Below are 13821 nucleotides of genomic sequence, written 5' to 3'. Positions count from 1 at the left end.
GCGAAGGGTTCTTGTGTCTGAAATTGCAGATGTTCTTATACATCGACTCCATGGGACGCGTGGTGGAGCCTCAAAGCCGTCCGCGCTATCGGGCAATTCACTAAAATCGGGCGTCCGAAAAATCGTTTGTTGACAGTACACAAGCAACTCCTCCAACCAACGACACGGCGTCAAAGACAATTCGTAACGAGTCCTCTCTTTTACTCGAGCCAGCAGTAGGTCGCGACTTTCGTTCCCTTTCAATAAAATGACAACCAATTTTCCCTGATTGAAGCCCAAATTCCCTGCGTTTTCCCCGAGTTTTACAAGACAATTCAAAATGACTGAGAATTCCCTTTTTTTTTAACAAAATCGCAGCGGGAATTCAGGAGGGTTGAAATTTTCTCGAATACAATCACTGGAAGTTTATTAAAAATAAAAATCTAGGAAATTCAAGGATTTTCAAGGATCGCTGAAAATTTTAGGACTTTCAAGGCCTTGAAAACGATGTTTTCAAATTCAAGGGTTTTCAAGGGTTTCAAGGACCCGCACGAACCCTGAGCAAAAGTGCCCCCATAAGTTCGCTTTTCCTCACAGCAGCGGGTAAACCTGCCATGGCATCCCAAAAGTGGTTGAGCACGGCAGCGCGGCGCAGCTCCATCCATCCGCTCTCCCTACAGTGACCGTGCCGCGTCGGGTGAACGGCTGACACCCTCCTGCAAAAAATGATCCTGGCCTGCCTGCAGTGCTTGCTCGGACAGCCAATCAGAGGCTCTTGTGCCCTCGTCGTGCAAGATGGTGCAAGTCCGAGTTGCCTCGCTGCTTTTTCATTCATTGTGTTTGTGCCTTGTGGGCCTTCTCCCGCGTGTTTGTGCCTTGTGGTCCTTCTCCCGCATTGCTGCCGTGATGGCTAGCGTGAAGCGGCAGAATTTCCCTTTCGCTGTGAAGCTCGAAATCATAAATCGAGTCTAACACGGTAAGAAGTCGGATGTCGCTGCAGCATACAAAATTCCAATGTGCACACTCAGCATGATTTTGAAGAACAAGGGGGAGCTCAGGACTAAAGCGGACAAACGACTCAGTGCCCGTGGTGCCCGATGCATATGCATGGCCGTGCATAAGACTTCGAAGTAGTCATGTACAAGTGGTTCATCCGAAACTGCTTCAGACGTGCCGGCTTCTGCATGCCTGGTGACAACTCTGAAAATTCTGTTTTGACAAAGCCATTGCCAGGGTTGCCAAAGTTTGGTGCGAGGTGTCAGAATTTCCGGAAGCCATTGACAGACCAATGGTCGACGAGTTTGTGAGTGCGGATGATGGTGTCGCGACCACGGGAGAGCCCGAAAACAAAGACTACATTGCCGACACCGTACCGTGCCCAAGTGAAAGTGGGCACAATGAGGAAAGCAATGACAATTTTTCGCCCACATCCTCTAAGGTGATTGGTACACTCGCACTAGTCCGGCGCTTATGTGTGAAAGTGGGAGGTTGCGGCCTCAGCTGCTCCGACTGTTTAGACAATGTAGAGAAGTGTGTGCTGTCGCAAGCCACACAGTTGCCCAAGCAGAAGAAGACAAAAGACTATTTCACACGAAACTAAGCTAGTTTCATCAATAAAGTGCTTTTATAAATGGTATGTGCTTTTATGACGTCCAATTCTATAGCAGGCTTATATCGAATTATGCCCTGTATTGAACTAATAGGCGTTTTTTTGCAAGTTCGACATAACCGGGTTCGACTGAATAACATTACAGACTACAGAGAAGCTTTCAGAGAAGAAAAAATAATCATTTCAAGTAAGAAATAATGCTTTTGGGCATTATTTGGCACCTTCTTAATGCCCCACCACCAAACAAAAAGTATATCAATTAATGTATTATCAACGTCGAATGTTAAAGCTTAAATAATCCTAATAATGTAGGCACTTCAACTCTTTCCTTGACCTAAGGCTGTTCAGCTCACCTCGCATTTGCCAACATCAAGGGCTCGAAGCCTTGGACACGAGCGAGCCAGGACTTCCAGAGTGGCATCCGAGACTGCCTCACAGCCTCGAGCATTGAGGTAGCGTAACCGGTAGCAGTGCCGGCACACCTGCTTCAGCCCAGCATCTGACACCCTCTCACACTTGGCCACGCTCAGATAGCGTAGGTGCGGACCCAATTTGGCAAGCTCGTACAGGCCAAAGTCTGTTACCTAGAATGAATGATTGACAAAAAAAATATATATATTTGCAGCACAGCCCCTCAGCAATCACCGAACAGTCATGGCGTGTTTAAAAAGTAAAAATATTTGATAGGATCGAAAATTACCGAATTGTATACAGCATATTTCTGCCGTTTTTGAAAGTAGAAATAGAAACACAAAGAGTGAAGATAAAAATATATATATGCTGTTCATTCCCTCAAATATATGTGACAATAGAGTTGATGGCTAACAGAGTTGATAACTGGGACACAAAGAAAACACGCTGACAAAGACTTCCACCCGAGTTCACTTGAAAACACCTTATACAGCAAACAGACAAAGTTCAATGTATTGCCTTTCCGTTCCCACCCTCCTCTACTATGATAATCACATAGGAGAAGCGAAAATAAAAAATTTGGGGGCTGGTTTGACGAAGTTCCCAATGTGCAGCTCTCCTGTTGGCTCAGTGGGCTGGCATGCAGAGAAGTGCCTTACGACTGGCTGTTGCTACGGCGACAGGTGCACCGGCTGCGATTTATTGTTCTCGAAAATGAACACCGACATATGTGGTTGCCAGGAATGCTTATGAAGCTTCGCCAAACCAGTATCACACTGTTCAGGCAGCTTGGCGACACATTTCGGGACCGTGAAAATGGTACAACCGTCCAGCGGAGCCTGTGTTGGACATGCAGCACAGTACTGCTTGCACTCCGTGGGGCTGTATAAAAACGGCTGTAGTAAATGAAAAATTATACCCATGCCTAAGCGCTGCCTCCAGTCACAGCACGAGCACTAAGATATGTAGTAACTGTACTGGCAACCATTCACAACTGTTTCTGCTGGTGCTGTTAGCACTTCGGGGCCTTCCACACTGTGACCGCAGATCCGGATCATGAGACTGAAATAATCAGAAGAATAAGAATGGGCTGGGGTGCGTTTGGCAGGCATTTTCAGATCATGAACAGCAGGATGCCATTATCCCTCAAGAGAAAAGTGTATAACAGCTGCGTCTTACCAGTACTCACGTACGGGGCAGAAACCCGGAGGCTAACTAAGAGGGTTCTACTTAAATTGAGGACGACGCAACGAGCTATGGAAAGAATTATGGGTGTAACGTTAAGGGTTAAGAAAAGAGCAGATTGGGAGAGGGAACAAACGCGAGTTAATGACATCTCAGTTGAAATTAAGAAAAATAAATGGGCATGGACAGGGCATGTAATGAGGAGGGAAGATAACCAATGGTCATTAAGGGTAACGGACTGGATTTCAGAAGAAGGGAAGCGTACCAGGGGGCTGTAGAAAGTTAGGTGGGCGGATGAGATTAAGAAGTTTGCAGGGACGACATGGCCACAATTAGTAAACGACCAGGGTTGTTGGAAAAGTATGGGAGAGGCCTTTGCATTGCAGTGGGCGTAACCAGGCTGATGATGATGATGATGACACTGTTACATTTTCCCAGCTGTTGCTTTTTTCCCAAGGTCCTTTAAAAAACTCATCAGCAGGGTTCTACTGTATGTACCAAATAACACAATATCCCGCCAAGGTCAAATTAACGAAGGTCCCTTGTAATGTGAAGTTGAACAACCAACATTAAGATTATCGTAAATAAAGCAAGAGAAAGCAGCCTGTATCTATGTTGTTTTTTCATGGGTGACCTGCTGCCACATAAGCTGAATGGTAATGCCGTAAAGTCCTACTGAAAGGTACAGTTCATGTATAATTTGCACTCCCCCTTTTCAGTTGAAATTGAAATTTATGGCACATGTTATGCAAAAAAAAAAAAAAAAAAAAACTCGTGTTAGTTTCTCTGCACCAGATAAAACACTAGAGAGTGCAACACAGAATGTGTGCCTTGCCTGGACGCAGTCACTGATGCTGAGCTCCCTCAGCACAACACAGTAGCTGGCCACACACTTTAGTGCAGCATCAGTCAGCCGCACACAGCGCCGCAGGAAGAGATGTGTGAGCTGCGGGCATGCTCTGGCGAGGGCTTTCAGCCCAGAGTCCTCCAAGGCTTGACAGTCAGTAAGGTCGATGTACTGCAGGTACAATTGGTTTCCGCCCGAGGGAGCCAGGCCACCGAGGGACTCATTCATTTCCAAGTTCGCCCCATGCCTCGGACGTATACTTGTCACCTGGTAGCAGCCTGCACACGCAGCAAGGCCAACGGTATGATAGAATTCATGTGGCCTACACAGGAAAATTTCTGTTCGAGTTTGGGCTGCTGAATTCCTCATTGTGCCACAGAGTTAAAGCTCCGCGTAAACAATCTCAACATAATCTGGGATGGCCAGCACTATAGTACCACCGTGCTATTAGTAAGATTCTGTGCTCTTGTAGTTTAATTTTCACACAAAAATCGAGTTTCTTGGCCTTTTTTAGCATGATCGCCCTCAAGGTGCTGAAATTCGAAGTTGTTTCGGATAAGTCAACATCTTCAAATTTATTTAGCAGATAGTGCTTTCCAGATTTTATTAAGATACAAAAACACCGAACTCCAGCTATAATAACTAACAAAGACCAATTTCTCGGGGCCATGCAAAGCAATGGGCCCTGTTATTTGGACTTCATATGTCAAGTTTTACGTACGCACTCCCCAACTGTGCCTGAAAACCTCTGATTTTCTAGAACAGCAATATCCAACCTGCAAAATAAATTTTTTCCAATAAAGAAAGAGAATAAAAATGTGCTTGAAATCTTGCTCAGCAACATTATTTTCTGCGGTACATATTTCTTCTGGCTGCACTTGTGTGCATGCAGCAGCCGCAGCAATTTCCGGAATAAAGCAAGCCAACGTATCGTGCCATCATGATGCATACACCACCTGGGCACCAAAAGCAATACTGATTATTAGATTGTATTATTACAATATATTATTACATTGATTTATTATATTGTATTATTAATAATCATTACATTAAATTATTCAGGAAGCTCTGACACTTGCCAGTATTTCACACAAGGTGTTTGAGAGTTCGAACGTTCCTTTAAGTGGGCACTAAAGAAAAGCACTAAATCAGTTCAGACTGACAAAGCATTCTTTGATAACTATTTTCACTCATTTTGCGATGTTTATTATTAGGAGAAAAAAATGAAGGTCAGTGTTCACGTTTTTGCATTTTTTGTCAAAACCTCTGCAACGGTATGTCATTGTGACCACAGATTTCGAAGTTTCGTATATACACCTCGTCGCCTCGGTAAAGGTTCGTGAAACTTGACAAGTTCAATCTTTATGGCCTTTGTGATGCAATGTAGTCCATTTTTTACTGATAAACAATTGACGAGGTCTTAGCAGACAGTGTCCAGATCTGCGACTGTCGCAGCAAACTGGTGCAAGAACTTGAAGGTGGTGTTGCCACCTGTCTTTCGTTCATGCGGCTTTCCCAGCTTACCAAGCTTCTCATGGTAAGAATGGCTTTATTAGCGTTATAGAAGGGCAATTTACCAATACAGGTGAAACCAGTTTTCTCTGTAGTAGCGCTTAAAAAAAAAAGAACATGAAATGTCATCCTCTCTCAGCCTCATTTCATACAGTGAAACACCTGTTACAGTACTGTCATCTCAAGCTGTTGCCCATACATGATTAAGAAGACTGCCTTGTGCATCGTCCTTTATGCAAACATGGAAGCCCAAAACAGATGTCAACAAGAAACCGTAATATCTAAAGATGCCTAAAGGCATGAGAAATGCCATAAAGAGAGGCTATGGGTTCATTCCAATTGTCTGGAGTTTCTTTAACCTGCACCCAAAACCTCAGAACATGAAAATTTTTGCATTCTGTCCATATAGGAATGTGGCCATGACCACAGCTTTTGCAATTATGAACACTGACCTACTATACAAGAAATACGACTGGTGTGATGAATGCTCGATTAACTTGCACACAGTCAACGACCGATTTTCCGGACGGCCGATTTTTCATGCATGCCCGATAATTTGGACGCCCTTGCGGCACTGCCACATACACCACAGTCAATTAAAGTTTTAGTATTGCGCCATGACAATATGTATGCTGCATGCAACCGCTTTGGGAACGTAGCAATGCGTGTCACATCAGGGCTTTTATTACTAGGAAATGCCTACGTACATGAGCAAGCAAGCGTGTCACATCAGGGCTTTTATTACTAGGAAATGCCTACGTACACGAGCAAGCAAGCGTCGTTAGAAGCCGGGCAAGTTGGAGTGCGTTGGCCATGTCCGCCAGTGCCTCGAACCTATAGACGCTGTTGTTCTCGCCAGCGTGATTTAACTTGTGCACGTGTTCACGCTACGTCAGACTACATTTAGGCCTTTAAAAGACACTACATTTAATATGGATGCAATACACGAGTCCTATCGAAAAAAAAATTTGGTGCCATTCCACTCCATGAAGAAGGAGGATCAGCAAAGCTGTGAATGTGGGCAGCAGGTCAGCCTGGCATTGCACTATCTTTGGGATCGGCCCATGTATGGGGAGTGCTTAACATCTGCTTCACATCCGCCCTGGGTATGCCCGGCATTGCGCAATCTTCGGGATCAGCTCATGTATGGGGAGTGCTTAAAACCTGCTTCATCTCCACCGTGGGTTGGCCCGGTATTGCACTATCTTCGGGATCGGCTGACGCATGAAAAATACTTGGTCTATGTCCACGGAAACTAGATCTGCCAGAACCTATCCATAAAAAGCTTCGCCGTAATATAAAAACTGATTACTTGCTTTCTGAGGCTGGCACTGTCATTTACGACCAACTGCGCCAACAGGAGGTTGAGCCTTCTGCGCAACAGTGCACACTGAACACTTTCTCAAAAACAAAGTTCATATTTTTTGCTATGGATTCCCACGATCCTGGAAATTTCTGCAATTTCGGACGCAAAAACCTTCGCCATCTGATTTTTCGGACTTTTTACCATGGCCGCAGGACTGAAACGGCATTAATCGAAGCTAACGCTGCCACAATTTTGATCATCTCGCCGCCTCTAACTGGTCCTCTTCGCATGCAGATCCACTGGCAGCTGTAGCCATCACTGCGGCAATGACTAAGCCTAGCGACTTCGATGTTCGCTACCAAGCTTCTTGCTGTTCAGTGCAGCGTTTTTCATTGACAAAATTCGCCGCTGTTAGAAATAGCGCCGGCTCCCCCTTTGTAATCCTCGCCAACGGCTTCGAAGCGATACAGTTCGAAGCGACACAGTTTGTATTCCCACGGCTGCTAGATAAAAAAAAAGTGCGGCCTGTCGCACCAGGCAGGCTGCAATGGAAGCGAACATGACAGCCGTAGTTGCATTCTCGGCCGCTTGGCTGGGCCGAATGGCACTAGCTGCGGAGGACAGGACGTGTCGGGCAACGACGTTCCAAGCACGTTCCCGACGCACTTTCTATGCAGATCTCAGACAAACAGTCCCGAATGGTGGCGCCGTGGCGGAGGACATCGTTTTCAATACACGCGGCAGGCCACACCTTTTTTCTTTCTTTTCTATCAAGTGGTCGTGGTATTTCTTAATTATACACGCGTGCACCCACCGTCTTCCATCACAATACAAGAAGCGATAAGCCTAATAAGTGTACTGGCAGGGCTTTAGAGCTATTTAGGACGTACCTGCGGCAATTTGAGCCCTTGGGGGCAGTAGAAGGCACACATTCATTTTTTCAGACATCCCAATTTTTCGGATGTTTTTGCGGACCCTAGCGAGTCCGAAAAATCGGACACTGAGAGCAATGGCTCCCTTGGGAGGAAAGAAAACGTCTAAACTATACGAGGCTTGAAGGCAGACTATTTCAGAAGAGAAAGGGTCTCCCCTCTTGCGGAGACAAGAACGCTGGTTGCATGCCTAGACGCCTGAGCCATGGCAGAGACAAGAGGCTGATGCTAGCGGTATCACGCTACACCTGCAGGTGTCATCACCGCAAGAGTTCTTCAAAGCCAGAGACAGTCTAACCAACATGTGCGGCCTCTGTGGTCAGCGCAAGGCCTATCGCTAAAAGGGCTCGTCCCCACTAGACCATAGAGCAAGTATACATTAAAAAAAAAAGAAAAACGTGACAAGAACGAAAAACGGGGAGGCTAGATTTCAAAGCGAGCCAGATTCATGTGATCAAGAGAAATATCTTTCTCTTTGTCATGAATAAACATGGTTGGCATTTTGTCCGATCACAAGAGCACACGATAAGGTTCATTAAAGGCAGGAGTCAAATTCGTCCTGTGCAGAAACATGTGTGGATGTCAGACAGACACAAACACCTGTGCTGAAGGGAAATTGTCTCGGGCCACCTTGAGTATTGATTGACACATGTGAGAAAGTAATTGTATCCCTGTCATGGAGGAAAAGGTCCTACCAGGAATGAGTGAACGTGAGTGAAACGATACTCTGGTGGCTAAATGGCTGAAGTTCTGTGCACATGATGGCGAGTCACTTCGACGGCTTGATATGTTTGGCAGGTTTTCACCCATTTTTGAACACCCTCCTTAACTCCAGGCCATAAAAAGCAGCCAGTGACGAGTCATGCAGATTCCTGGCTGGTTGAAGCTGTGGAGGCTGTCAAACACCACACGTTGGAACGAGAGAGAATCGAAGGGTTGAGGATTTTTTTTTTTTTTTAATGCTACTTGTCATCACAGTCGTGGTGCATGGCAGCGGAAAAGTTGACTCGGGATGGAAAGTGCAGATGCCAGAAGAGGACAGGTAGGATTTCAATACCAGGACAACAAGCGACGTGACGTCCTTAAAACGGCGGCCACGAACGCTTACATAAGGATTGAAGTGGCTCAAGAAGTCCACTCCCAGGATGACAAAAGTGACATTGGCATACCTGCCAACCTGGCGAGATAAAAATTCGGGAGACCTTTTATCCGCGCCAAAGAGGAGGGGGGGTGGGGGGGGGGGGGTGGGGGGGGCTCGTTCAAACTTTCAGGCAGCGTTCAGCGAGTTATTTTACAGGGACCTTGCAGTAGCAGACTTTGCTCACTTCAAAAATTTGTCGGAGCAGCTTTGCTCAAAACATGGTCCAGACTGACGGCCCTTCACTAACAGCAGGTGTTGGAGGGTTGTGTTGCACACCAATGAGCGGAATTCAGTCCTAGTTTCTCGCGCCGTGCAAAAAATACTCTCACACACTGCGTAGCTATGCGGTATCACGAGTAAATCCAGCATCCCCTTAGCAACTCGGTGAAACATATTTTCCATCAGTGTTTTTCATTTTTCCAACCATAGACCACTGCACATCCCACCTTTCTTCATTCAGAATGTCCTCTGGAAGACTGTATGCCTGTAGAGTGGCAAACTCAGCTTTGAGAGAATCTAAAGTGTCTTCAGGAGATTCACTAGGAATCTCAGGGCAGCAGCTGAGGGAAACTCTGAATAAAGAAACGAAGACTCGAAAGCGATGCCTGTGAAATAAATTTCAAGTTGGCCACCTACGCATTCTTTAGAGTTGCGTCCACATTTATAACGCTTCGCCTCATCGCATTTCGGAAACATTTTCCGCAGAAAAGGCCCACCGTAGTCGCTGACACTAAGGAGTAGGTTGTGTTCGGAGAGGAATCCCGTAAACAGGCACTTCACACGTATGACACTGCTGTCGCAGCTGTTCCGGAAAAAGTTTACTATGTTGTCTTGCTGCTCAGCGGTGCCAACATAGCTTTGATGCTTCGCCGTAGAAATGTGCAGTTTGAAGTCGCCTTTGCCACCGTGAGGCACGTTGACGTCGCATCCACACGTTGTGCAAAATGCAAAATGGTCTCCTTTTCTTGATGTAAAAAAGCACGAAAATTCAGAAGTGTAAGATCGCAAAAACTTCTGCAAATGCCTTTTCTTGGGCTTTGATAGCGCCATGGCATCAAGCACACGAGGTTTCTAACTTTACATGGTGCACCGCACACACACGGCCTAGCCAACACTAATCATACACACAAGCAGCAGTAACAACGCACTAAGGAAGAAGGCATGCATGAAATGCAAGAGCTACATTGTCTCTGGCTTTGGTTGGCTTACTAGGCACCGTAGTCAGCTTCTTAGTCGATGATACCGATGGCGCTAGTGGAGCCATTGTTGGTGATGCTGACGATTACGATATGGCTGTAGATTCCGTGGTAACGGTTTCGCAAAAACCATTATTGCGCGAACAGAGACCACTTTTCGGGAGATGTAAGACAGTGATCGTACAATCGTAAAGTTCAGTAAAAAATCTGGAGTCTCCAGGGTGAATCTGGAGGTTTGGCAGGTATGCATTAGCCTCGATGAATGTCCATCTGAACAGGCTCCAGAGTTCAACATCAATCATCACTGACCGAAGTAGATACAGTATAACCTCGTTGATACATTGCCGTTACACACGTTTTCCTGGTGCCAACATTCACAATCGAGAACACAAGAAGTGACCCAAAAGAGTTTCGCTCATTTTTTACTGCTTCATACGTTCTCGGATTTTTCGGCACCAACGTTCAGCACATCGCCAAACTGTGATCGTATGATAAGTTTGCCAGCTGCAAGATCCCATGTAAGCAAAAAAGAGATGCATGTGATCGACAACAGTATATAGCTGGCCGCTGCGGTAGCTTCACTGCGATACTCACCCGCCCGTCTCACGTGAAAACGCTGACGCGCACTCACGTCTCTCATTTCGGTACCAGCAAATCTCCGCACAGGTCACCGCATGCCACATTCACAGCTATCGCCGCCAAACCTATTGCGATAAGCATCTTCACCTATCTGTTTTACAGTGCGTGGTGCGCAGTTCCATTGGTAATGTACTGCACACTTTTGGAAGGTGATAATCCAAATGCACCGCCATACCCTGCTGCAGGCGGTGTGATGTAGCAATCATGTTTTGATTCGGTGGCATCCGGCGCATCGTTCACCAGCTCGATTTCGTTTCGGTTTACCGCCGCCTTCTTAAAACACCGTTGTAAAGGAGAACAACAAAACGCTTCTTGGGCCGCCAGAGCACCACCAGCTACACACACGTCGGCATCTTGTGCCGCAACGATCCACGCACCGCTTCGCATTACATAGATGAGAACAATAGTTGAGTCAGATTTTTCTTAGTTACTTTGGGTCGTACGTTTTCTGAGTTAGTACATTTTTCCCGCAGTTTTTTCCCAATACGTATGAATGAGGTTCCACTGTATGTTGTAATAGCAGTATTATTAACTGCAAGCAATCTTGAAACAGACGTGTGCTGGCGATCTCTATCCATTGCAGGGATGATCGACAACTTGGCTCAATCGTCAACTACTAGGCGGGTGCTGGCGATACAGTCGAAAACCAAAAGGCGGCTTGGCACCGTTAACGACTGGCCAGAGTGTTCCCCACCCACGAGAAAGGTTGTGTGCAGCGTGTAATTTGCTGGCAGAAACGGCGGTGACACCAGCAAACAACTTTGTCTGCTTCACTTGAATGGCTGCAGGATTGCAGGTTTCCACCATGGAACGAAGAATGGGTGCACATAGAATTTGGGTGGGGTTAGCGGATAAGGCAAGCTTCTCCATGGCCATAGCAAGTTGATCCACTTTCGCCTCCAAGCGAGACGAGCAGTCTGCCTTTTTCGATGTTCCTGCACCGCCAATGGGCAAATGTGATGGAGCACAGCAGTGTGCGATGCGGTCAACGAGCTGAGCCATGGCGTTCCGAGAGCCACGTCATCAGAGCCAGCGAGGATAATTTGTGTTGACTGTGGCAGTCACTAAAGGAACAGCTTGCAAAGCAATGGGAGCTGGCACTCTTCGGAAGCTTGCTCTCCCAGCAGCTGACACATTTGTTGAAGCAATTGCAATGGCCAGTGATCTTTGAGCTCTTTCCTGTAAAGGAGTAGCTGGAGTCAGCTATGCTCTTACACCTCAAATCGTTTGAGGACAGTGCTCCTCAGCTCACCGAACACATTTTCCAATGGGGCAGACGACAGCACGTCTTCTATGGCATCAGTGATGTTGGGGGTCAGCATGGCTACAATGTGGAGGTACTTTGATGCCTTGGATGTGATGCGTCGCATTTGAAATCTGGCCTCAAGTTGACTAAACCACACTCAGTGAGCTGACAGTCTCTTTTGAGTCAGTCATGGCTGCTGCTCAGTAGAAAGCGCAAGAGTTGCCACTTTTGTCATATATTCACTCTGCTGGCAGGAAAGAAAACTTCTTTACTGTTCAAGGTTTGAAAGGAAACTTTAGAAGTCAAAGGGTCCCCCTCTCAGGAAGAGGAGCCGCCACTGGAGGCTAGCCAGAAACTAGCATCCAGCTAGCATTCTGGAGACCAGATGCTAGCAGTTATCGGGTTACATCTGTCCGCCACCACAGAAGCCATGGACCGTCAAACTAATATTCACGGTGTCTGTGGCCCGGCTGATCACTACAAAGGTCTTTCTTCAGAAGGCCCTTTTCTTTCAAAAACTTAGATCAACACAAACTACAGTCGCCGACTGATTTTCTGGACTCCAAAAATTCGGACATGCTCAATTATTCGGTCTGCTTCACGGCACTGCCATTCTCCCCATAGACCATAATGTATAACTGCTGAAAGTTCGGACACCTTGCAACCTCTCGTCTGATTTTTCGAACGCTCCTTGAGCCAACTATCGAGAGCACCATGCTCCGACTCTGACCGGTGCATGGTTCGACTTGCTGAACGCCGTTTTTGTTTTGAACGGAGCCTCCTTGCTGCCCCACGAAGTGGCGCTACTGCAAATCCCCGCTCATCATCATGATTTCTCCCTGGTTCGATAGAGCTTAGTAAGCCATGTCAAGACAATCCAGCAGCCGTTTTGTTTCTTCGCGCACGACACGGCGAGTAGGCCACGTTTTTCGTTTGTGCGACTGGTGTCGGCATGGTGGTGTTTGCTTTGTGTGCTGTGTCGAGATTCCGGTGATCCAACGCGGCGTACGGAAATATCGCGTCAAGTGTCTAATGGCGCCGACAGTGCCCACGCAGACTGCGCTGGGGAATGCCGGCAAGCAGGTGCCGGGAGGCCTAAGATTTGTCGCCTTCTGATGTGCTCCCTACTGACGCGGAAAATGTTTTGCCGAGACCTGTGCAGTGGTTGCATTGCTATTCTGGACACCGTCTCATTTGACAGTTTCACAGGTGCTGACACTGCTGTACTGACATGCGCAGAACTCGACGACGGCGAGATCATTCGTCAGGTTTCTGCTGCACCGCCGGACGATGACCGAGTCGGAAGATGATGCACCATGTGCTACACTGCCGTCGCACGCGGAGCGTGTACAAGCAGTGACTGTGCTTTCAACCGTACGACCCTCTCCGAGATTCAGTATCTGATTGCGCGTAAACGGAGCAGCATGCAACGGCGCATTCATGATTTCTTCAAGCTTACTGCCGAGCCCGAATAAGTGCGTGGAAATAAAGGTTTTAATTTTTTTTTCTTAATCTTCTTTGTCGGACAGCTGTTTATTCGGACATTTTCGCAGTCCCCGTGAGGTCCGAATAAACGGTCGGCGACTGTACATGATATTTGCAGCTACTTGTTGGATCTATGTAAACAAGTTGCTGCTCCCTGCCAAACACTCTCTTCCCCCTCAAAATTTGTGAATGGGCGCCTCTTTTAGTCTAGGCTGTCACTGACAAGTTCTTCAATGTGTTTCTGTTGGCAATATGATGCTTTTCTCCTATCCCTGTGAAACGATAGCTGCTTATATATGTATATAGAAACACTGAGAATTCAAAGAACAAGCT

At 46.7% G+C, this 13821-nt stretch overlaps 1 protein-coding gene across 1 annotated transcript in view; it reads right to left on the bottom strand.

Annotated features, from left to right (window-relative positions):
• The window catches only part of LOC126531512 (F-box/LRR-repeat protein 7-like), a 40009-nt gene that overhangs the window by 13125 nt on the left and 13063 nt on the right, over positions 1-13821 (bottom strand). The window contains exons 5-6 of the mRNA XM_050179057.2: positions 4020-4309; positions 1942-2172 (exon numbers count right to left, since the gene is read on the bottom strand). Coding sequence (XP_050035014.1) covers positions 1942-2172; positions 4020-4309 — 521 coding nt within the window. The remainder of the gene's footprint in view (positions 1-1941; positions 2173-4019; positions 4310-13821) is intronic.

Source organism: Dermacentor andersoni, chromosome 5 (genome assembly GCF_023375885.2).
Source record: "Dermacentor andersoni chromosome 5, qqDerAnde1_hic_scaffold, whole genome shotgun sequence".
In the NCBI taxonomy this organism is placed as follows: Eukaryota; Metazoa; Arthropoda; class Arachnida; order Ixodida; family Ixodidae; genus Dermacentor; species Dermacentor andersoni.
The sequence above is the reverse complement of the archived record's forward strand: the minus strand, read 5'-3'. Positions and strand labels throughout refer to the sequence as shown.